This window comes from Impatiens glandulifera, chromosome 9 (genome assembly GCF_907164915.1).
Source record: "Impatiens glandulifera chromosome 9, dImpGla2.1, whole genome shotgun sequence".
In the NCBI taxonomy this organism is placed as follows: domain Eukaryota; kingdom Viridiplantae; phylum Streptophyta; class Magnoliopsida; order Ericales; family Balsaminaceae; genus Impatiens; species Impatiens glandulifera.
This window is the reverse complement of record NC_061870.1, coordinates 36112269-36134113: the sequence shown is the minus strand read 5'-3', so window position 1 is coordinate 36134113 and position 21845 is coordinate 36112269. Positions and strand designations below refer to the sequence as shown.

General features: G+C 34.4%; 1 protein-coding gene across 1 annotated transcript; it reads left to right on the top strand.

The window, feature by feature from the left end:
* Positions 1-1507: 1507 nt before the first annotated feature.
* On the top strand, positions 1508-21243 carry LOC124914068 (protein MOR1). Its single transcript, XM_047454542.1, has 54 exons — positions 1508-1855; positions 2006-2111; positions 2196-2319; positions 2839-2918; positions 3070-3247; positions 3338-3402; positions 4161-4243; positions 4389-4474; positions 4611-4724; positions 4977-5096; positions 5707-5809; positions 6450-6586; positions 7375-7440; positions 7542-7656; positions 7755-7795; positions 9206-9277; positions 9357-9464; positions 9546-9651; positions 10034-10146; positions 10236-10323; positions 10627-10727; positions 11236-11343; positions 11480-11585; positions 11662-11741; positions 11830-11976; positions 12050-12125; positions 12206-12330; positions 12411-12521; positions 12602-12751; positions 12836-12910; positions 13002-13083; positions 13161-13300; positions 13422-13523; positions 13606-13680; positions 13765-13860; positions 13956-14057; positions 14153-14254; positions 15499-15681; positions 15754-15865; positions 16067-16143; positions 16365-16444; positions 16663-16725; positions 16852-16978; positions 17148-17270; positions 17385-17462; positions 17635-17793; positions 17874-18032; positions 18820-18917; positions 19035-19191; positions 19521-19637; positions 19763-19858; positions 19960-20031; positions 20144-20387; positions 20482-21243. The coding sequence occupies exons 1-54, from the start codon at positions 1696-1698 to the stop codon at positions 20790-20792; spliced, it is 6099 nt and encodes a 2032-aa protein (XP_047310498.1). The 5' UTR covers positions 1508-1695; the 3' UTR covers positions 20793-21243.
* Positions 21244-21845: the final 602 nt, after the last annotated feature.

The window sequence follows — 21845 nt, the reverse complement described above, 5'->3', positions numbered from 1 at the left end:
AATAATTCTTACAAAATTCTTCATTACTAAATTAGACACACTCTTATGATGTCTTAATAATGAGTTTGAAAACACTTAAAATGAAACTGAGTTTGAACGATTAAATTTTTTTTAAATTTGTTAATATATATACATAATTAAAATATATTTCAAAACACTGTTTTATATAAATTAATAACTCAATAATATATTTTAAAAAAATAAAATTTTAAAACAAATTAATTTTGTGTTTTTGTCCATTCCCAGACCCGTGATCCATTTTCAAACATGATTAATATCTTCAAATCCTCTTTATGTAATTTCACTATCTTTACTGTATATGAAACCATTTTATTTTTGTCTTTAATTCACATTCATCAGTAAATGGTATCCATTTCTCATTTTTTGAAGTTGATGAGTCTGTTCACAAATTATTTCAATATGCCAGGACAACTTATTACTTACTATCATTTATGTTGTTTATCTTTTTCTTCAACTAATTTGGAAACATTGATGTTTGATGTTCATAGTTTATATTTTCTTATTGTTTTTATATTTTTAACTCATAAATTGATTTTTTTCATTAAAAAATATATTTATAAATTTAACCAAATATCACATTTATCAAATCAATACACAAAGTTGACAATAAAGACAATTTTTACAAATTATTAAGTGGTTATATAATTTTTTATAAAGTACAATTAGTATGGTGTGAGGTTAGCTAAGCACTTCTCCGGGCCTTGAAATTTAATTTTTTTTTTATATTTTAAATAGGTTTAAATCTGCGACCTTAATAATAATATTAAAATACTTAACCAACAAAATTAAATAACTTTTATTTATTAAAAAAAAAAAGAATATATTTTCACTTGGCACAAAATCTTGAATATAATAGATTTATTTTGATAATTTATTAAATATATTTTATTACAATAAATAAATCATTTATCTGAAAAAGGTAACAGATATTTTAAAATTAAATTAGCTAAAAGGTTAACTTTTAAAAAATTTCAAATTTAATAACGTTGGACAGAGATCTAGAGAATAAGTCAATCAAATTCAAATTATCAGACGATCTAAGTTGATTGATTTCCATAATTTACACCATTTCATAGAGTGGAGCTGTTTACACCAGATCACACCACTTGGCATTAACCAAAAAAATTTGAATTGAGAGGGCCGATTTAGCTACTCCCACTCTCCACTATCCGCTCCTCATCCCTCCCTTTTCTGGGTCCCACATCCAATATAGCCCAACCAAAATACTTAGATCAATCTCGATGTTTCACGCGATTTAATCCACGTTGTTTACACGCGCACATACAAAATTCGAATTTTTACTAGAGCGTATCCTAACGCGCTGAATATTTTGTCGTCATTTCGCTAACGAGCCGAAGCGTACAACTCAATGCAAGCGACCCTCCCCCTGATTTTATATTTTTTATATATATATTTTTTTACTCTGGATTTTTCAATTGTGCTACGGATAAATTAAACGTTTCTCTCTACCGTCGTAATTTTTTTTTTGTCTTTGGGCAATTTCTCTCTCTTTCTTTCTCTCTCTGCCCTCCCCGGCCGGCGCACGGCAGCAAAGAACATAGAGGCGCTTTCTTCATCTACATTTATCTACCTGAGATTTCTTCTCTTTGCATTTGAGATCTTCAGGTATAGGTAAGGAAGGTAAGTTTAAAGGAGGATAATATATAGGTTAAAATGTCGGAGGATGATAAGTTGTTGAAGGAGGCCAAGAAACTTCCATGGGAGGATCGATTGACACACAAAAATTGGAAGGTACGGAATGATGCGAACATCGACCTAGCCGCCTTATGCGACTCTATCACGGATCCCAAGGATCCACGCCTTCGCGAGTTCGGTAAGTGTTAGGGTTTTCATATTGACAGAATCAATTGGATTCATCACTCTCATATATTTCTCTCATCGATCTGCGAGTTCTAAGTGTAATGCCTTATGGAACTTGGCCTTCTGATCTTGTCGATTTTCAACTTTTAAATTTTATTGCCAGGGCCGTTTTTCAAGAAGGCTGTTGCGGATGCAAATGCACCGGTTCAGGAGAAGGCTCTCGATGCTTTAATTTGTTTTCTGAAAGCAGCCGATGCTGATGCCGGAAGGTGAGTTTTTGTTTGTTGTTATTGTTAATAGCATTGATTATGTTTCCATGGTTCATGAATGATCTTTGTTGATTTGAATTATAGGTACTCTAAAGAAGTATGCGACGCAATTATCACAAAATGTCTCACAGGTAGGCCGAAGACAGTGGAGAAGGCACAAATGATTTTCATGCTTTGGGTAGAGTTGGAGGCCGTGGAATCATTCCTGGTATGTGCAACTTGTTAGGTTCTACATTTTAACCATTTGGTTGCTTAAAAGTTTGATTAGTAGAAACTTGCTTCTATACTCATCAATTGCTGTAGTTTATGGTTACATACTTCTGTGGAAACACGGGGAGTAGGTCGAATAGATTATCTTCTTCCTAGGCATATTGGGCAGTAATTTCAGAAGCTCTCTAGTTGCAAATTTGACATGGGCATTGTTGTTTTTCTTGGTGATATGGTTGATGGGCTGCTTCGTCTCTTGATCTTTTAGAGGCTTTGTCACTGGCCTCATGTACATTTTTTTACTTAGCATATATCACACCTGTCCTTAAAGATATGAATTATGTTGCGACTGCTCAGTGGCTTACCATGTTTTAGTTGGCTAGTATTTGTGGGCCAAAATTATTGCTTAAATTTGAAGGTTTACTAAAACATGATTATTAATATTTACTTATTCTGTTTCAAACTTAGTTTACTTTGAGCTTTTCTGCTGTGGTACTTATTTATATTGCATCTTTTGCAGGATGCCATGGAAAAAGCTATAAAAAACAAAGTTGCAAAAGCAGTTGTTCCAGCAATTGATGTCATGTTTCAAGCGTTAAGGTTAGTACATTTGTGATCTGTACAGGAATATTGTTTGCCTCTTTCTTTATTTTTGTAACTGGAAACTTTCTGTTGTTTATACAAGTATTTTTATTTTTCTTTCTGTATGTTAAACCGAGAAGCTACTTACTTCTGTCTATTTATTGATTAGTGAGTTTGGTGCAAAAGTTATACCACCTAAAAGAATTTTGAAGATGCTTCCTGAGCTCTTTGATCATCAAGATCAAAATGTTCGCGCCTCATCTAAAGGGTTGACACTTGAACTTTGCCGGTGGATTGGAAAGGAGCCAGTGAAGTCAATTTTGTTTGAGAAAATGCGGGACACTATGGTATGATTATCATGTCTATTTTGTGTGACTTGTTAGTTCTATTTCTCGAGTTTTCTTTCTTTTGTATCCTCATGTTTATGTTTCCTTTAGAAAAAAGAACTGGAGGCTGAACTTGCCAATGTCACTGGGATGGCCAAACCTTCTCGTAAGATAAGGTAACTTTCCTTTTTAACTGTGCAGCTGTACAAATATCTATTTGCATGCCTAGAGGATGGATGAAGCTAGTTTAATTTTGGCAAGCTTTCATTCTCTGACATTATCTCTTTGGTTCATATAGTTCGAGATAAGATCTTTGTTATCTTGTATTAGTCCATCCCCTATTGTTTCATCAAGTTATTTCTTATACATGTGGTTGAATGTTTGGCTAGAAAATACAATTTTGGTTCTAGTAGATATTGACAGTATTGTGGTTTTATTGCGAAAATGATGAAACGTTATGTTCTTGTTGAGGCTGCTCTAAAAACCTCCATTTTGCGCCAATTCACAATTCTTATTATTCTTTCTGCCTTGGACTAGTAAGCAGAAACAAATATTTCTGACACCATCTTTTATTTGTTCAATCATCTGGTAAGTTGTTTATTTTATACCATAGTTTGGATGATTTGGATCTGAAGTGATTTCACGATGTTAAAAAAATGTAAATTATTAAAAAAAAAAATAATATATCGTAGTATGGAATTTTTATTTAATCCAAACTAGTCCCTCTGTGTAGGGCATATAATCTGGGAGTTGATCTTACTTCTTAGTTTCCATTGTCTGAATAGAGAGCTTGACATGCTTCAGGTTGGGTAATTGATTATATGCACTATTGTATGTCCTTGCTGAAAATACGCTGTCATAATTTCTTATTATCATATAACAAGTAGTTCTGCTGCCTGCTTTCCAACTCATAACTTATTCATGTTTGGAGCAGATCTGAGCAAGACAAGGAGCCAGAGCAAGAAATTATTCCAGAAACTGGGGGTTCGGGTCCGTCAGATGAAGTCACCTCAGATGGTATACAATTAATGTTATTACTATACAGTTTCCTTTCTTGATGAATGATCAAGTTGTTCTCACCTATTCTATGATGGTTACTTGATTTTAATAAATTCAGTGGCATGCATCCTTTGTTCTAATATTTACATATGCTGTTTTCCAGCTCCTCAGGAAATTGATGAGTATGAGCTTGTTGATCCCGTTGATATCTTAACTCCATTGGAGAAGTCAGGGTTTTGGGATGGAGTGGTCAGTTTCTATGAAAATCATCATTAATTAGCCTTTTCTTTGTCCCTACATGATTCTTTAAACTAAATGTCATAGATGCGTCAATAGAAACTCCTTGTATTAGACCCCGTTGTATTAGCTCCTTTCATTGTTTCAGAAAGCTACAAAATGGCTGGAGCGGAAAGATGCTGTCGCTGAACTGACTAAACTTGCTTCCACAAAAAAGATTGCTGCCGGTGATTTCTCTGAAATTTCTCGGACTCTTAAAAAGGTAGTTGTTTTCAGTGTGTACTGTTTACTATCTGCACTTGCTTTCAAGATATTTTCATAGCATTGACCGAATTGTTATATTATAGTTGAGTTTGTTTCTATGCTTGGCAATGATATGCCATCAGTTTCTTAGAAGATTATTTTAAATATCTTTAATCTATGGCCAAGATTGCTTAATTTCAAATTGAGTTTGTTTCTATTTCGATTCAGTGATTTGGTTGCTTACCTTTCTGACTTGGTCTTTTTTTTGCAGCTTGTTACAGACGTGAACATTGCTGTTGCTGTTGAAGCTGTTCAAGCTATTGGAAATCTTTCCCGTGGTCTACGTACAAATTATTCTGGGAACTCACGTCTTTTATTGCCTGTTTTACTTGTAAGTCATCTTCAAAATATAATTGCACCTTTTTTATTGTATTATTGCAATGTTTTTTTTCTGCATCTTAACTCAAGTCTGCAAATTGACATTTCTCATCGTTCAAGTCATTCTCTGGCATGTGATATATTGAGTGTGTATCCTGAAAAAAGAAAAATAATAACAAAGGCTGTATTTTGGCAAGCCTCTGATGACATTGCCGCCACAGGAGGAGAAATGTTGAAATTACTTGTATTTTCAGTATCATTTGGCTATTCCTTTTATGTTTTCTTATGCTGCATTCATTGGTTTGACATGTGATACATAACATACACGTTTCCAAGGCTATATTTATTTATGTTATACTTTAAATTTGGATGAAATAATCTACAGGAAGGTTGTACTTCATCTGGACTGTTCCCTGGAAAATTGTTTACTTGCAAAATGGAACTTTATGTATTAAAATAACAATTTTGCTAGTTATTTATGTAGAAGCAATAGGTTGCTACAATGTAGTGAATATTGTCATCCCTGTATTACCATTGCATCCAGAATAAGGGTTGGGTTTACATTTCATGGTTTCATGAATACTAGTGTTAATTATAAATGCATTGTTTGCCTTGTGGAACAGGAAAAACTCAAGGAAAAAAAGCCTACATTTGCTGAGGCACTTATCCAGACACTACAAGCCATGCACAAATCTGGATGCTTGAATCTTGCAGACATTGTTGAAGGCAAGTTTGACTGTAAAATCTTTTGTTTGGTTATTTTCTCTTGGTTTGATTAGATTGGTATCTGAATAGTTAAATGACGGTGAACATGAAAGGAATGGTAATATTGACAGTGAACATGAAAGAAGGATTGTGTATACTACCCCCAAAGAAATGTGACGCATGACGGCATGAGTAATATGTACTTGTTTTTCTGAGTTCTCTTGTTTCGTTATTTTCTCTTGGTTCAAATGATTAGATGGTATCTGAGTAGTAATAATGACGGTGAACATGAAAGATATGGTAATAATGACAGTGAACATGACAGAAGGAATGTGTATACTAGTATACTACCCCCAAAGAAATTTGGCGCATGAGTAATATGTAATTGTTTTTCTGAGTTCATGGAGATGATCCGTGGTTATCCTATGAACTGTTTTCTTTTGCTTGAGTGTACCAAAATCTAGTGAATTTTGATTTTAGATGAAATCGCAGTTGTAGATGCCAAGCTGTTTATCCGTGTTCCTGTATTTATTTTTTCTTGCGACTAATGAAATTCCAGTTCTGTCTCTGCTGTCCATTTTTCTCCACTTATTGTTTTGTTGAGACTGGGTAGTTATTTTCTTTCTGCATATGATATATTTTTTTCATATATTGAATGCAGATGTAAAAGTAGCTGTGAAAAATAAAGTCCCCCTTGTTCGTTCATTGACCTTGAATTGGGTCACATTTTGCATTGAAACGAGCAATAAAGCAGTGGTACTCAAATTGCATAAAGAATACGTATCAATATGTATGGAGGTCAGTATTTATGATTGACAAGTGACTAGTATTTTTCTAAAGGTTTTGTCTCAAAGTTCCCTAAAGAATATCAATATGTATGGAGGTCAATATTGTTGAATGACTAGTATCAATATGTACGCTGTTGAATACAGTGTATCTTCAATTTATATTCTCAAGATTGGATTTTAAATTCTTGATAAAACTTCTCAGGCTCAACAATAATGCTTTTCAGGACACTAATTGTTCCCAACTATTCTTTCTTATCAATTAATCCCTTTAATCTCAAATAGTTTTAGAGACGCCAAGTGACATATTATTTAAGTGGACGTCTATTTATATCTTCAATTTTTTTGTTTTGTTTTGAAAAGGTCAGCTTTTCATTTATAAGAAAACGCAAGATGCATTTAAATAATTACAGATTGAAGGGAGAAGAGAAACAAAAACAAAAGAACAGAAGAAAAAAAAAAGGCTAAATGCCAATATTATCAAAAAATTCCCATCCCGTACAAATTCCCCTTTTCGGTTAGAAGCAAACACATGAAGCATAAAGCCTTGTTATTTCAGCTCCAAAACTTTTCTCTTGGAATGTTTTTCTATTCCTTTCTTTCAAAATTTATATCTGTAATTTGCATTTGCATTTTAAGCTTCACACTTTTTAAAGATGGTATTGTCTTGTACCATTTCATTATCTTGCTACCCAATGTTCTGTGTCTGGGCTTCCTCAACAATTGAAACCTTCTTCATGTTATCAATCATGGATTGTGTATATGCATGTCCTTGATCTGTTTTCATGTTTTTCCTTGAAGAGTCTAAATGATGGAACACCTGAAGTTAGGGATGCTGCCTTTTCTGCTTTAGCAGCTGTTGCAAAGGTAATGGTGCTGGTTTAATGGCAAAAGACTGTCATTATTTATTTTCTTTAGCAATATGATAGATAACAAAAGTCGATTTTTGTTACCAAAATCCTCTGTAGTTGGTTGGAATGAGACCCTTAGAAAAACCTTTGGAGAAGCTTGATGATGTCAGAAGAAAGAAGCTCTCTGAAATGATTGGGGCTTCTACTGGTGGAGCCGTTGGTTCAGGCTCAGGTTACTTTTCTTTTTTGGCATTCATAGATTTGCAGCTCTATCTATTCTAATATGCTGATCTCTTTTATTCTTTCTGCAACTCGTGTTATGCTATCCAGCTACTTTGCAGACTTCAGCTGGAGGTGTCTCTGTTGTGGAGGTGGGTTTTATGTTATTTTGTTTTTATATGATATTTTCTCTTTGACTACATAATTGTTAACTGTTGTTGTTTGAGTGATCATGAAATTCTCTGAGATTGATGTTTTCTGGAGGGAAGTTTCACGATGAAAGATTGAGGTGGTTATAACATATTAGAATCTAAAAAGATGGGTTTGCACACTTCTTGCGCTTCCTTTTATTCTAATGAAAAAGTTGACCTCTTTCAATAAAAAAGAAGCTAAAAAATCGGATGATGACTTTGCATATTTTCTCATCTTTTTTATTTATTTATTTATTTATCCTGAATACAAGAATGTACATATGTGGAAAATTTTATGCAAAAGAGAGTATCTGGATGATGGAACTGGGCTGGTTACGACTGAAAATTGTAAGGGACTTTCTTGGAGAGTGTAATTTTGTGTTGCTAGTAGGTTAAACGTGTTATGTTATTTCAGTTAGAGCTCTTATATTTCCCATTGAATTGAAACCATGTTTTTTGTTGGGAAAAGATTAATCTTTTATTAAATGGAACAGCCAACACAAACTCACACAACTCTACATCATAGTTTCACATTCTGGAAAACAAGATATTATTATTATTTTTTTAATAAGTATCAAAATTCTCTCTTATCTTGATATTTCAAGCAATCTATCACCTATTAAGTTCCCACTCTTTGCAAATTGGCCAATTTATTTGAGAATTAGGATACTTCTTCGGAAAGTACTTTGGGTTAATGCACATTTGGTGATTTCTTTCCGAACGTCCACATCATCTTTCCTTTGGAAATTTCTAGCATTTCATTCCATCCAAATTTCATAGATCATAGAAATTGATTTTATTATTAAAGTTCCTCTTAGATGTAAATGCACATTTCATGATTCATAACCCAAAATCTTTTCCTTGCATTTCTGAAAACTCCAAGCCTTGATATTTGTCCAGTCTGTAGGGAGCCCTTTTGATCATCATACAATTGTTAAATTTCCTCCAGAAATATAAATTGCAATAATGTGTTGCATAGGTGTAGATAAACTCTTTAATCAATGCTCCATGCATTTGTAATGCATCGATCTAGAAAGTCTTTGACTCCGTGAAATAAGACTGGCAGATGTCTTTTATTTCCTTGCATATTTTAAATCTTTAAGAGGATTCTACTGTGTTTCATTATCTTGCTTCTATATGCAGCATGTGCTTATCTTTGTGGGGCCTTATAAACATGAACACCAAGTTGAAATGTGTGTTCTTATAACTCCATTGTGCACCTTGAAGTTTTTGTTGGGATCGAAGAATATCTTAGGGACCTCTATTGTGGGGTTTCATCAAAGTTCCGGAATCAACAGCTCGACTATACACTCTTAAGGCCCATATCATTATTAGATACTCTAAACTTCAATTCTTCGGACACTTTTGCAGGCTTCTAGTGGAGCATTTGTCAGAAGGTCAGCTGCAAGCATGTTGAGTGGGAAGAAGCCTGTCCAGGCTGCTGTGAGCTTTTAACTTTTTTTCCTTAAGCATGATTTTTTATTCTATCTCTTGGTGCTTATTAATGACTCAACTTCCTCAGCCTACTACTATTAAGAAAGGAGCCGTTGATAAATCCGTTGCAAGTAAGAAAGGAGATGCTACTGGACAGGCAAAATCATCTAAACCTGCTGAACCAGAAGATGTGGAGGTAATCATCGTTTTCTACATGGTTATGAGCAAGTAGATAGCATTCATTGACTTCTTCATATTTGATTCCAAACATCTTTAGCCTGGTGAAATGAGTATTGAAGAGATTGAAAGCAGAATCGGTTCCTTTATACAAGCAGATACCATTTCCCAGTTGAAAAGTGCTGTGTGGAAAGAACGCCTGGAAGGTAATTAATCTTTTTGTTTGGTGTTGAAAATACCACCTTCTGTTTTGAGTGAAAGATACATATTAATTTCACAGGGCTGTTTTCATCTTGAAGCATTATCTCTCGTGATCTTTCCAGAATTTCATTCTTTATTCTTGTGTTCTGAAGCATTATAGATAATGTTATTTCTTGAATCCTACTCTTTAATATTTGTTAGATAGATTTTATTCCAATATTTTGTCTATGAACAGTTAAAATGCTGAATTATTATGTTCTGGCAGTCATTGAGGCTATATTATATTTTAATTATTAGCAACTTGTATTAACAAAAAGGTCTATTGCAAATTTAGAATTGTTTATGTTTATTCCAGTTCGTTATTCAGTCCCCTTTTCCTGTCTGCAGCAATTGTGTCATTGAAAGAACAGGTTGAAGGGATACAAGAAATTGACCAATTGGTGGAGATTCTAGTTCGTCTACTTTGTGCTGTTCCTGGATGGACTGAGAAAAATGTTCAGGTATTATTTGTCTTGTTATACGGTTGAACTGTGGGTTATGTCATTGTTTCTGTTATCTAAGCTGTTCTATTATACTGAAATGTTTCCAGGTCCAGCAACAAGTCATTGAAGTTATTACCCACATAGCTTCTACAGCTTCAAAGTTTCCAAAAAAATGTGTTGTTCTTTGCATTCATGGTATGTATGTGTGTGGTCATCATAAAAAAATGCTACTGATTTGTCATTTATGAAGGAGATATTGGGGTAATATAGCAAGGTTGTTTGCCGTATTTAATCAGTGGTCAAATATATATACATATATATAACTTTTATTTCGAAAAGTTATATATATATATGTATAGATATAACTTTGTAATGTTTGAACGCTTCTTGCATTCCTTTTTTTCTTATATATAACTTTTATTTTGATTTATTTTTCTTCTCTTACTGTACTGATTGATTAAATATTCTTATATGTTGGGTTTATTTTTTGGTTGACAGGTATAAGTGAACGAGTTGCTGACATCAAGACTAGAACTCATGCTATGAAGTGCCTCACTGTTTTTTCTGAAGCTGTTGGACCAGGATTCGTTTTTGAGAGAGTAAGCTTCATTATGCTGTAACTTGAAATATATATGCATATGTTCTAAGATAATTGATTTTTAATTTAACAATATCTAATTGTTCTTCATGCAATTGCTGTCATCTAGTTTCTGTCTTACCAATCAATTTACATAAGCTGAATGTCAGTGACCCTATGCAGATCTAGGATCATTCTTGGATTGTGAATTTTTTTGTACAGCATATAAGACAATAGGAAAAATTTACATTACAAAAACCCAACAGTGGACTAATTTTGTTTGAGTAACAAATTATTATAGGATATGTTCTAAGATCTAAACTCGAAAAATGGTGTCATGAATTATCTCGTCGTTTCCTTAAATATCCTTCATCATATAATTGAGCATGACCTGAAAGCACTACTTTACGTGGGCGAAATGGGTTCCGTTGTTGGTTTGGGTTCCGCTGTCTGAATGAGACCCTTCTATTTTGCCTTAACCTCTTTTAGTAACAACATCTATGCATTTATCTATCCTTTTTCCTCTGTAGCTTTATAAAATCACGAAGGAACACAAGAATCCTAAGGTTCTTAGTGAGGGTATACTGTGGATGACTTCAGCTGTTGAAGACTTTGGTGTTTCCCATTTGAAGCTTAAGGTTCTTCTATTTATATTTACATTTTCTTTCCTTGAGATATTTATAATAGATTTTACTGTTATCGTAAAATTTTCCTACACCCCAAAAGATCCCCTTTTCTTTTAGTGATGATTAATTTGAGTCTCTTATTCCATAGGATTTAATTGATTTCTGCAAAGACATAGGTCTACAATCAAGTAATGCTGCAATTAGAAATGCCACTATAAAGCTTATTGGAGTCTTGCACAAGTTTGTAGGTCCAGGTAAGTTGCATCAGTTTATTAAACTTTGACAGTTCTTTAATTGTTTGCACAATGTTAAGTTTGACGTCTTTTGCAGATATTAAGGCGTTTCTCTCTGATGTTAAACCTGCTTTACTAAGTGTTCTGGATACAGAGTATGACAAAAATCCATTTGAGGTGTGCCCTTTATTCAAGTTTGCTTCTTTTGCTTCTCACCAGAAAGTAGTTTTGATATTGTTATTTCTTACACCGTCATATCCTGCAGGGTGCATCGGCTATTCCAAAGAAAAATGTGAAGGCCTTGGAATCTACTCCGGCTTCCGGTGGTGGTCTAGACAGTTTGCCACGTGAAGATATTAGTGGAAAAATTACACCTATGGTTCTGAAGGGCTTGGAAAGTTCTGATTGGAAGGTGTGGTTGTATGCCATCTCATAGTCATACTTTTTTTATGTGAATTATCTTGATTTCTTTCTGTGCATATCAGATTCGTCTGGAATCTATTGAAGCAGTGAATAAGATACTAGAAGAGGCCAATAAACGAATTCAACCAACTGGGACTGGTATGTAAAAGTTTTTTGTTTACTCCTATCCATTTTCTTGTTAACTTTCTGTTTCATATTTTATTCATTGATGATTATAGGGGAACTGTTTGGGGCTCTTAGAGGTCGATTGAATGACAGCAACAAGAACTTGGTTATGGCTACACTGTCTACGATTGGGGGTGTTGCTTCTGCAATGGGTCCTGCAGTTGAAAAGGCTAGCAAGGTTTAGTCCATTGACTGTAAATGGTGATATATCTACTTTAATGCTGTCTTCTAGTTTTCCAATTAAATATTTTTTTGCAGGGAATTCTATCTGATATCCTTAAATGCCTTGGTGACAATAAGAAGCATATGAGAGAATCCGCACTTTCTACATTAGACTGCTGGCTTGCTGCTGTCCACCTAGATAAGATGGTCTTTGCCATTTTCTATTAATTTATCTTCTACAAAAGTAATGAACTTTTCGTTCTCAAATAAATTTTCTTTGTTTGCAGGTTCCTTATGTTGCTGCAGCTTTAACTGAAAACAAACTTGGTGCAGAAGGCCGTAAAGATCTATTTGACTGGGTGTCGAAGCAACTTAATGGAGTAAACGACTTTTCTGATGCTGTATACTTGTTAAAACCAGCTGCTTCTGCTATGATGGTATTTATTCTTTAAGGTTTTGACCTGTCAAAGAAGATAAATGTGAAATATTCCCACAGTTCACTAACTTAATTGTGCATTTAGGACAAATCTGCTGATGTTCGCAAAGCTGCTGATGCATGCCTTGGTGAAATTTTAAGAACTTGTAGTCAAGATGCTGTATGTATTATTATAAAAATGATTTTGTCTTCAGTTTGTTGTTTTCTCTTGGGTAGTGACCTGGCTTCTTCTTATCTTTATATTTGCACAGGTGACAAAAGCCGTAAGAGATATTCAAGGACCTGCTCTTAACATTATACTTGAGCGGGTGAATCTGCATGGTTCATTTCATGGTATATCACATGGTTTATTTTTGAGAATTTGAGGATCTCCGTTTAGCTCTTTGTCATGTAATTTTGTTTGTTTGCAGAAAGCTTTGAGTCTGCAGCAAAGCCAGTATCAATGGCTTTGGCTCCAGGTTCAAAAGCTGGCACGAAGGTTGGAAAATCAAGTTCAAATGGTCATGTAGATCGTCTACCGAAGCATGGAGCTAGAGGAGCAACATCAGCAGTATGTTTATCTCTCTAGTTACTATGTTTTGGGATTCTTTTACGCATATTATATTTTTGTGTGTGTGTTTGTAAGGCGTTGACAATCAAGAAAAATTCTGAAATTTTTGATTGCTATGTAGAGAGCAAATCCCACAAGGGCTTCAAGGCCAGAATCAATTATGTCCATGCAAGATATCACCCTACAATCTCAGGCTTTGTTTAATGTAAAAGATTCAAATAAGGTATAATGCATGTATAATGAGTTCCAAAGACTTGTTAGTTGTGTATAGTGCCCAACTGTAACTTTGTTAAACACTTGTGCAGGATGAGAGGGAAAGGCTGGTGGTAAGAAGATTTAAGTTTGAAGAGCTACGACTTGAACAGATTCAAGATTTAGAAGTATGCATTACTAGTGGTTGTGAGGATAGTTCCCTATTTTTTTCCCTTTGGCGTCTCTGATTGTTCATTACCTCTTTTCCACAGAACGACTTTATGAAGTATTTTAGAGAGGATTTGCACAGGAGGCTTCTTAGCACTGATTTCAAGAAGCAAGTTGATGGGATTGAGTTGTTGCACAAGGTTCTGTTATCATTTCTTACACATTTGTCTACTGAAGCATGATTTCATGGCTTTAGTGAAAGTGATAATTTATTTTTGCTTTATTTCCTTTACAGGCTCTTCCATCAATTGTTAAGGATGTAATTGAAGTTCTTGATGTACTTCTCAAATGGTTTGTTCTTCGATTTTGTGAATCTAACACATCATGCTTATTAAAGGTATGATAATTGTGGATCACTACTAGTGGGAGGATGGGGGTTGCTTCAATTCTCTTTCTAGATTAATGATAATATTTTTAAATTGATTGGAAAAGGTGCTGGAATTTCTTCCTGATCTTTTTGACGCATTGAAGAGTGAGGGTTACGTAATGACAGAATCAGAGGCTTCCATTTTTCTTCCTTGCTTGATTGAGAAGGTATATTACCTACAAAACAAACATATAATTTGTATAATATGCTATATCTTTCTATGTATTTTAAGGGTTTTATGCTCATGATAGTGAGCCTATTTGGTAGGAGTTTCTTTTTGGGGAGTAAGTTTGGGTTATGAATGTTGCTGTTTATATTTTAAAAGGTACAATGTAGGCTTTCCAAGGTTTGAGTTGTTAATTATATTGAGCCTATTTGGCATTAATGGGTGCCTCAAATCTTACCCTACCTCAACCTTCTGTTATGTTGTTGGGTCATGCGGATGAACAATTCTTGTGGATCTAGCGATGGAATGTTGCGAGGTTTAGACAATTTAATGCTTTAGTATGATTCCAAAGCTTCTTTTGAGATCAGTCAAGAGTTTACATGATTATTTAGTTATTAGCCTTGAACCAATTAAATTAGTATGAATATATATTGTGATACTGTACTTCATCTTTGTTGCACTATTATCAACTTTGCATGCAGTCAAAGATGTGTCTATTGTAATGTATTGTGAAAAATTATTAAAGTCCAGAATTGTGACTATTTTTATAAATACAATGCATATCACAACGTAACAAATTGAAGAAATGGCCAAGGTTAAGAAGAAATCTGAGAAAAAAACAGTTTTTTCTTCTGTATTATATAGTTTGAATGAATGATTTGTACATTGGAGTTACTCATTATATACACCTTTCCTTTACGAATTTGGTAACAAATACAATCAAATTAAATAAAGATAGAATCTTTCAATTTCCTCCAAATCTGCAATCCTATTATTTGCAGCTGAAATAATCTTTCTGTTGGGATTTGCTGACTTTGCTCCATATTTTCCTCACAAATTATGCCGTAGGGTGCTCAAATGAATAGGAACATTTTGAAAAGCTATATTACTAAATAAGTCTCACAAAAGTAGGCTGCTTAAAAAAAGTACTTTTCTTTGTAGTCAATGAGATGAGGTTTAAGATTATCTTAGGAAAAAAAATTAACAATGTAGGTTGTGTTCCATAAAATTTAAGATTACTTCAGTGTTATGAAGTAGTTATATCGGAAATGATTATCCTATTTTTTCTTAGGCAGTTATCTCTTTTTTGAAAATGGTCCGGGTGAGTATGAAGACTCTAGCCCATGACCTTGCGCTCTATCACTGAGCTAAATGAGTCTTCATTTGTTAGCAGTTATCTTATTTGTTGAAATTTAATAACATCGATAGCCTTCTGATCTTGGGGACTTTTTGCTCATATTACAGTCAGGGCACAATATCGAGAAAGTACGAGAAAAAATGAGGGAACTGATCAAACAAATAGTTCATACATATTCAGCAGCTAAAACCTTTCCTTATATTTTGGAAGGCTTGCGTTCCAGAAGCAACAGAACCCGGATAGAATCTGCTGATCTTGTTGGATTTTTAATTGATAACCATGTAGCTGAGGTAAACAAGGAACTACCTTTGTAACTCAATTCTCATAAGAATTTGATTCATATACTGATTACTCTCATGCAGATTGCAGGACAGCTGAAATCATTGCAAATTGTTGCTAGTTTAACATCTGAACGGGACGGTGAAACTCGGAAAGCTGCTCTCAATTCATTGGCCACTGGTTATAAGATTCTTGGTAAGTTGTGAATTTTTTATTGATCGATGAACTTTATCTTTTTGAGTGAAGAAGTGCCTTAAGATGGAATAGCTTTTTCTATTTAGGTATTCATTATATATTCCCAGAAAATAATTATAGATTGTTTGTAAGGTATATTTTGGGGTCTCATTGTAAGTATTCCCGTGTGTTTAAATTTTCCTACTATTTACTTTTCTGTAGGTGATGACATATGGAAGTATGTTGGAAAGTTGACTGATGCTCAAAGGAGCATGATAGATGAAAAGTTCAAGTGGAAGGTCAGAAGACATTTTTTTCTTCTTCTTTTGACTATATCTAGGAACAATTTACTAACCATAGGGGGGTGGTAATTGTTTGGGTATGAGATGAATGGAAGTTCTTATTGGTCTTATTTAGTATGATTTCTTCCTGGTTATCAGTTAGGATGACATATATATGTGCTGGTTTTAGTATGTTTGTTAATATATTTATTAGTAACACTAATTGGTAATTTTTTCAGGCACGTGAGATGGACAAAAGGAGGGAGGGACGACCTGGGGATGCTAGGGCTTCAATGAGGCGTTCTGTTCGGGAGAATGGGTCTGTATCCTGCCAAAACTTTGAGAATTTCTATTTCTGTTGGACTAGCATAATTTTAACTGCATTGCTATAATGCAGTCTTGTAAATTAAATCCTTGTAGGTTGTGTTGTTCATACAATTCTATCCTCCATACTTGTTTAATTTATTGCTGTCTATTTCTTGTGGCTATTTTATGTGCATAAACTCATTTTGTAATCATAATGTTAATTTTCTGAAGGTCTGAAGCCACTGAGCAAAGTGGTGAAGTTTCAAGGCCAGTATCTGCTCCAATCTTTGCGAGGTACTATCATTTTCTTTAATTACTCCTAAACAAGAACCCAAGGGCCTTTGATTTTTTTTATCCATTCGGCATGTTGTTATTCTTGAATTTTCTTATTCGTTGTGTTAATCCCTTTTTTGGACTTAGGGAAGCATATGATCATCACGAGTTACAAATGGATAGGTTTTCGATTCCTCGAGGAATTGCAGGCTTAGCAGGTCCAATTGATTGGAACGAAGCTCTTGAAATCATCGAAAGTGGCTCCCCAGAGCAGGTTCTATTTGAATATCATGACTTTAACATTAATATTTTTTTTTATTGTGTGATTGCAAGTTACTTTATTTTATAGTAAATTGGTGAATTTTCACTTAATGAATTATTGACCATTGATGGTTTTAGTAGTTGCATCCTTAATTCTGTACTTGTTTTGTATGATTCCACAGTCTGTCGAGGGAATGAAAGTTGTCTGCCATGAATTGGCACAAGCCACTAGTGGTCCTGAAGGCAGTGCAATGGATGCTATCATAAAAGATGCAGACAGGCTTGTTGCTTGCTTAGCAGACAAGGTATTAGTTGTTGGTCAAAAAGAAAATACACGATTTCATCTACTGTACCATCTATAAATCTCATACTTGCAATTTGTGTACATTGTCTAATGGCTATTTTCATTCTTTTTGTAGGTTGCCAAAACTTTTGATTTCAGTCTATCAGGTGCCTCTTCAAGGTCCTGTAAATATGTTTTGAATACATTAATGCAGGTAATGCAGTGTTATCTCTTAAAGATATTATAGATTTATATGATTCCATGCAGTTAGCTATTTCCAATATATATATATATATTTGGAATAAGAAAGCTTGTGAGCTATTTCCAAGTTTTTTAAACACAGTAATGTGACAATCTAATTCTTTATATATTTTAATCTGCTGTAGACATTCCAAAATAAACGACTTGCGCATGCCGTCAGAGAACGCACTCTTGATAGTCTCATCACAGAACTCCTACTTTGGCTATTAGATGAAAGGGTATCTCGAATGGATGATGGCAGCCAGCTGCTCAAAGCATTGAATGTGTTGATGCTTAAAATCCTGGTTAGTTTCTCTTGGAGCATCATTAGTGTTGTTTTAGTGACGGGTATTTCACCTTTGATTTAACAATATTGTCAAAACAGGACAATGCTGAGCGAACATCATCTTTTGTTGTGCTTATTAAGTTGTTATGCCCATTGGACCCATCAAGGTGGCCATCACCAGCTTCAAATGAGGCATTTGCAACAAGAAATCAGAAGTTTTCTGATTTAGTTGTTAAATGTCTTATCAAACTTACAAAGGTTAGTTTTCTTCATTGAAGCCTAATATGCTTCATCACTCTGTTCTTCAAATTACGTTCAATATTACAACTAAAGTTAATGTTCAGTGATGACATTATGAAGGTGTTACTTGCAATCTTATTTCAAATTAAAATCAAATAAACAATATACCATAATGTTATATGAGACTGCCTTGCGTGTCTTACAGTGGATCTGAATTCCCAAATTTGGACACCATAATCTTTTAACGTTTTGGGAAAATAATAAAGCTAGGTTATGTAATGCATAATGGCCAGATTCCTTCTTTCTGCTACACCATTGTGTTGTGTATATGGTGGAGTCCATTGGACACTTGGGTATTTCTGAAGAAAATATATTTTGCATAAGTGTCCCTACCTGACTGTATTTTGAGTTGGTTTAGTGAGGTCTGCGTAAGGGATGCTGATAATTCAACTTTTTGCTGGACATTATTTGATCTTAGTTGTACATTACGTCGTGATGGGCTTTAATTGAACTGAAACGGTTCCTTATTTGAACCTTTTTGTTGGCATCTGAAAAAGGTCAACATCACCAATGGTAATTGGATAAGGAGATAAAACTAAAGTATAATCACAGTGAAGGATTAGAACAATTCAAGGAATCAATAGCAAGCAAGAGCAGACTTCATTATTATCCCTCCAATTGTTAAAGTACTAATTAGGATGTTGTTTCCACATTTTTATAGTTTGACAAATATTTGAGGAATGATAGCAACCTAAAGACTGATCATATGATGCTGGTTAAATTGATTCATTTCCTGTTGGTACAGGTTCTTCAAATCACAATATATGATGTTGACCTTGATCGAATCCTTCAGAGCATACATGTGTATTTGCAAGAACTGGGAATGGAAGAAATCCGAAGAAGGTAGATTAATAATTTGTTTATAATAAAATGTGTCTGAACATAAACTAGTTACTGAATTTTTGAACTCTCCCGCTTGTATTAGTTACTGATACTCCCTTGGTAATTGTTTTCTGAAAGAGCTGGGGCAGATGACAAGCCACTACGAATGGTGAAGACGGTTCTGCATGAGCTCGTAAAGCTTCGTGGGACAGCAATCAAGGGTCATCTTTCCATGGTGCCAATTGACATGGAACCCCAACCAATAATTCTTGCCTACATTGACCTCAACCTGCAGGTACAACTTTACTTTCAAAGGTGTTTCATTTTTAGTTTGTTTATGGGTTGTTTTGTTATAAAAAGAAATCATGTCGATGAAGATCCGAAAAGTTCTACATTTGTTTTGTTTTGGCAAAAATAACAATGATCATATCGATATATTAAATGAAGCTAGGAAAAATCACACTATAGTTGGGATCATGATCCAAAAGAAATTTTATCTGTGGTGATTCCATTGAGAGCTTGATTGTGGCTAAATACTAGTTTCCTATTATGTTAAATATATTTCTTTCTTTCTTCTACCATTTATCATTTCTATATTTTTAACTTCTTTAATGTCCTCTTCAGACATTGGCTGCAGCCAGAATGTTGACCCCATCTGGGACTGTTGGCCAAGCTCACTGGGGTGATTCAGCTGCCAATAATCCATCTCCAACAACTAACTCTGCAGATTCTCAATTGAAGGTAACGTGCAAGTTTGATCTCATCCAACTTCTGTGTTTTGTTGATCAGTACTTAGCTCTCTTGTGCCGTAGACCATTTTACATTCGAGTTTTCTTTGTATAATTCTTGTTATCTACTGTATTCAGCAAGAACTAGCTGCTATTTTCAAGAAGATTGGAGATAAACAAACCTGCACCATTGGTCTGTACGAGCTTTACCGCATTACTCAATTATATCCGAAGGTAATAACGGTCATTGCTGGCTCCATACATAGTGTAGTGCTAAAGCATTTTGCTTCATTACTCATTGATGGCTTATTGAGTTTTGTTGTTTTTTATTATAGGTTGATATATTTTCCCAGCTTCAGAATGCTAGTGAGGCTTTTCGAACATACATTAGAGACGGCTTAACCCAGGTAAGGTGCCATTGAATAGTTATTCATTTTTCTATTTGATTCCATTGATGTGTTAGATTAGATGTTGAAACAAGATCTACTTCATTTGAACATTTGATGTTGGTTTATACAGATGGAAAAGAATGCAGCAGCTGGAAGGACACCTTCAAGTGTACCTCTGTCCACACCTCCCCCATCAGCCATGAACCTTACTTCCCCCAAGTTTGGTCATTTGTCGCCTGTAAATAATACAAATCCACTAATGGATGCAAAATCTCAGAACAATAAAGTTGCTGAACCTACCAGTTTTAGTTTACCCCCCTCTTACATTGAAGATGACAGGACTGCTGCCAATACTGATAGGATTCAATCTGGAAGTAAGTTGGATATTTTATTTTCTGGTCTCCCATTATGTGTATATATGTATTTCTTTCTTACTGAGAATTGTGAATTCAATGTGAACATGCACAGTCAGCAGTGGAACATTAGATGCAATCAGAGAAAGAATGAAGAGCATGCAATTAGCATCAGGTGGCGGTGGTGGTGGGAATCATTATGAACCAAGTGGCAGGCCATTGATGAGCATGTCTGCGAATATGAGCCAAGGATTTAATAGTATTGCTGCTACTGCTTCCACAAATCACATAATTGGTGAGAATATTATTCCTGTACAAGGCCATCATGGTGGAGGAGGAGGGGTTCTCCCCATGGATGAAAAAGCTCTCTCTGGTTTGCAGGCGAGGATGGAGAGACTCAAAAGTGGTTCAATTGAACCCTTTTAGGTGACTAGAAAGAAGAAAATGATGCAGCTCTTCTACTAATATATTGTCTTTATATTAATCTTTCATTTCCTAAATGAAGAAGAAGAAGACATCCCTGAGGTGGTGTAATTAAAGAAAATTTATTAGATTGGTGCTGCGGCAGCACCAACCATTCATTCATGCGTGGTTTAGAAGAGATGTAGTTCAAGTATCCCCCCTTTTTCATCCTGTTTATGTTGGTTTGCGGTTCATAGCAGCAGATATCTTAATCTGTGTAAGATGTTTGGAGATTCAGTCAATTTTGATAGTACACAGATTTCTTCATCTACTTGTCATCATCCATTTTCACTTCAGGACTTGGCTCCTGAAATTCAACAATCTGTGTTATGGTCTTTTTTTTTATGCATCATTGTATACTACTAACTAGTGTGCTATTCCTCCATTTTTTTATTTTTCACGTTTCTCTCTATTATTTATGGTGTTTCAGAGCTCTTTAACCTGTTTTGATTTACTATTCCCATCTACTATCATGAATTGAATTTATCTAATCAAACAGTCCAGGGCTTCAAGGCAATATAATTGATAAATTTTATCTGGAAAATAATAATGGTTTAGGTCTTTCACATGTCTCATGCTGTCTTTCATTTAAACCTATTTCTCATTTATGTTTATTATTGTATTAGAAACTCCTACATTAAATCTTGAACTAATTCAAATGGAAAATCACAACAATCATTACAGAAGAAGAAAGTGATATATCTGTATCCATTAAAAATACTGAATTTCATTGGCTCAATATAACCAATCAGATCAGGCCAACCTTGGTTTATTATTAATTTTTACACCTACCATTGGAATATTATCATTAACATAAGTAATATCTGTCATTTCCTTAAAAGGTACAACAATTTTGATCGGGAATATTGGTAAAGGTTAATGTTCTAACTTTATAAAAATAAGAATAAAGTATGTTTCCTCCCACGAGTCTATCATGAATTCAAGTTGTCTTGGTTCAATTGTTTATTAGTGTGGTGTGTTTCCTCCCACTATTTTTTTTTTTATTAAAAATGATTA

What these genes read in the sequence shown, in the direction of transcription:
- LOC124914068 (XM_047454542.1), top strand. Translation starts at nt 1,696, where the DNA reads ATGTCGGAGGATGATAAGTTGTTGAAGGAGGCCAAGAAACTTCCATGG. An exon ending in AATTCAACCAACTGGGACTG is followed by an intron (nt 12,126 to 12,205) that starts GTATGTAAAAGT and finishes TGATGATTATAG; the next exon opens with GGGAACTGTTTGGGGCTCTT. An exon ending in TTAGAGACGGCTTAACCCAG is followed by an intron (nt 20,032 to 20,143) that starts GTAAGGTGCCAT and finishes TGGTTTATACAG; the next exon opens with ATGGAAAAGAATGCAGCAGC.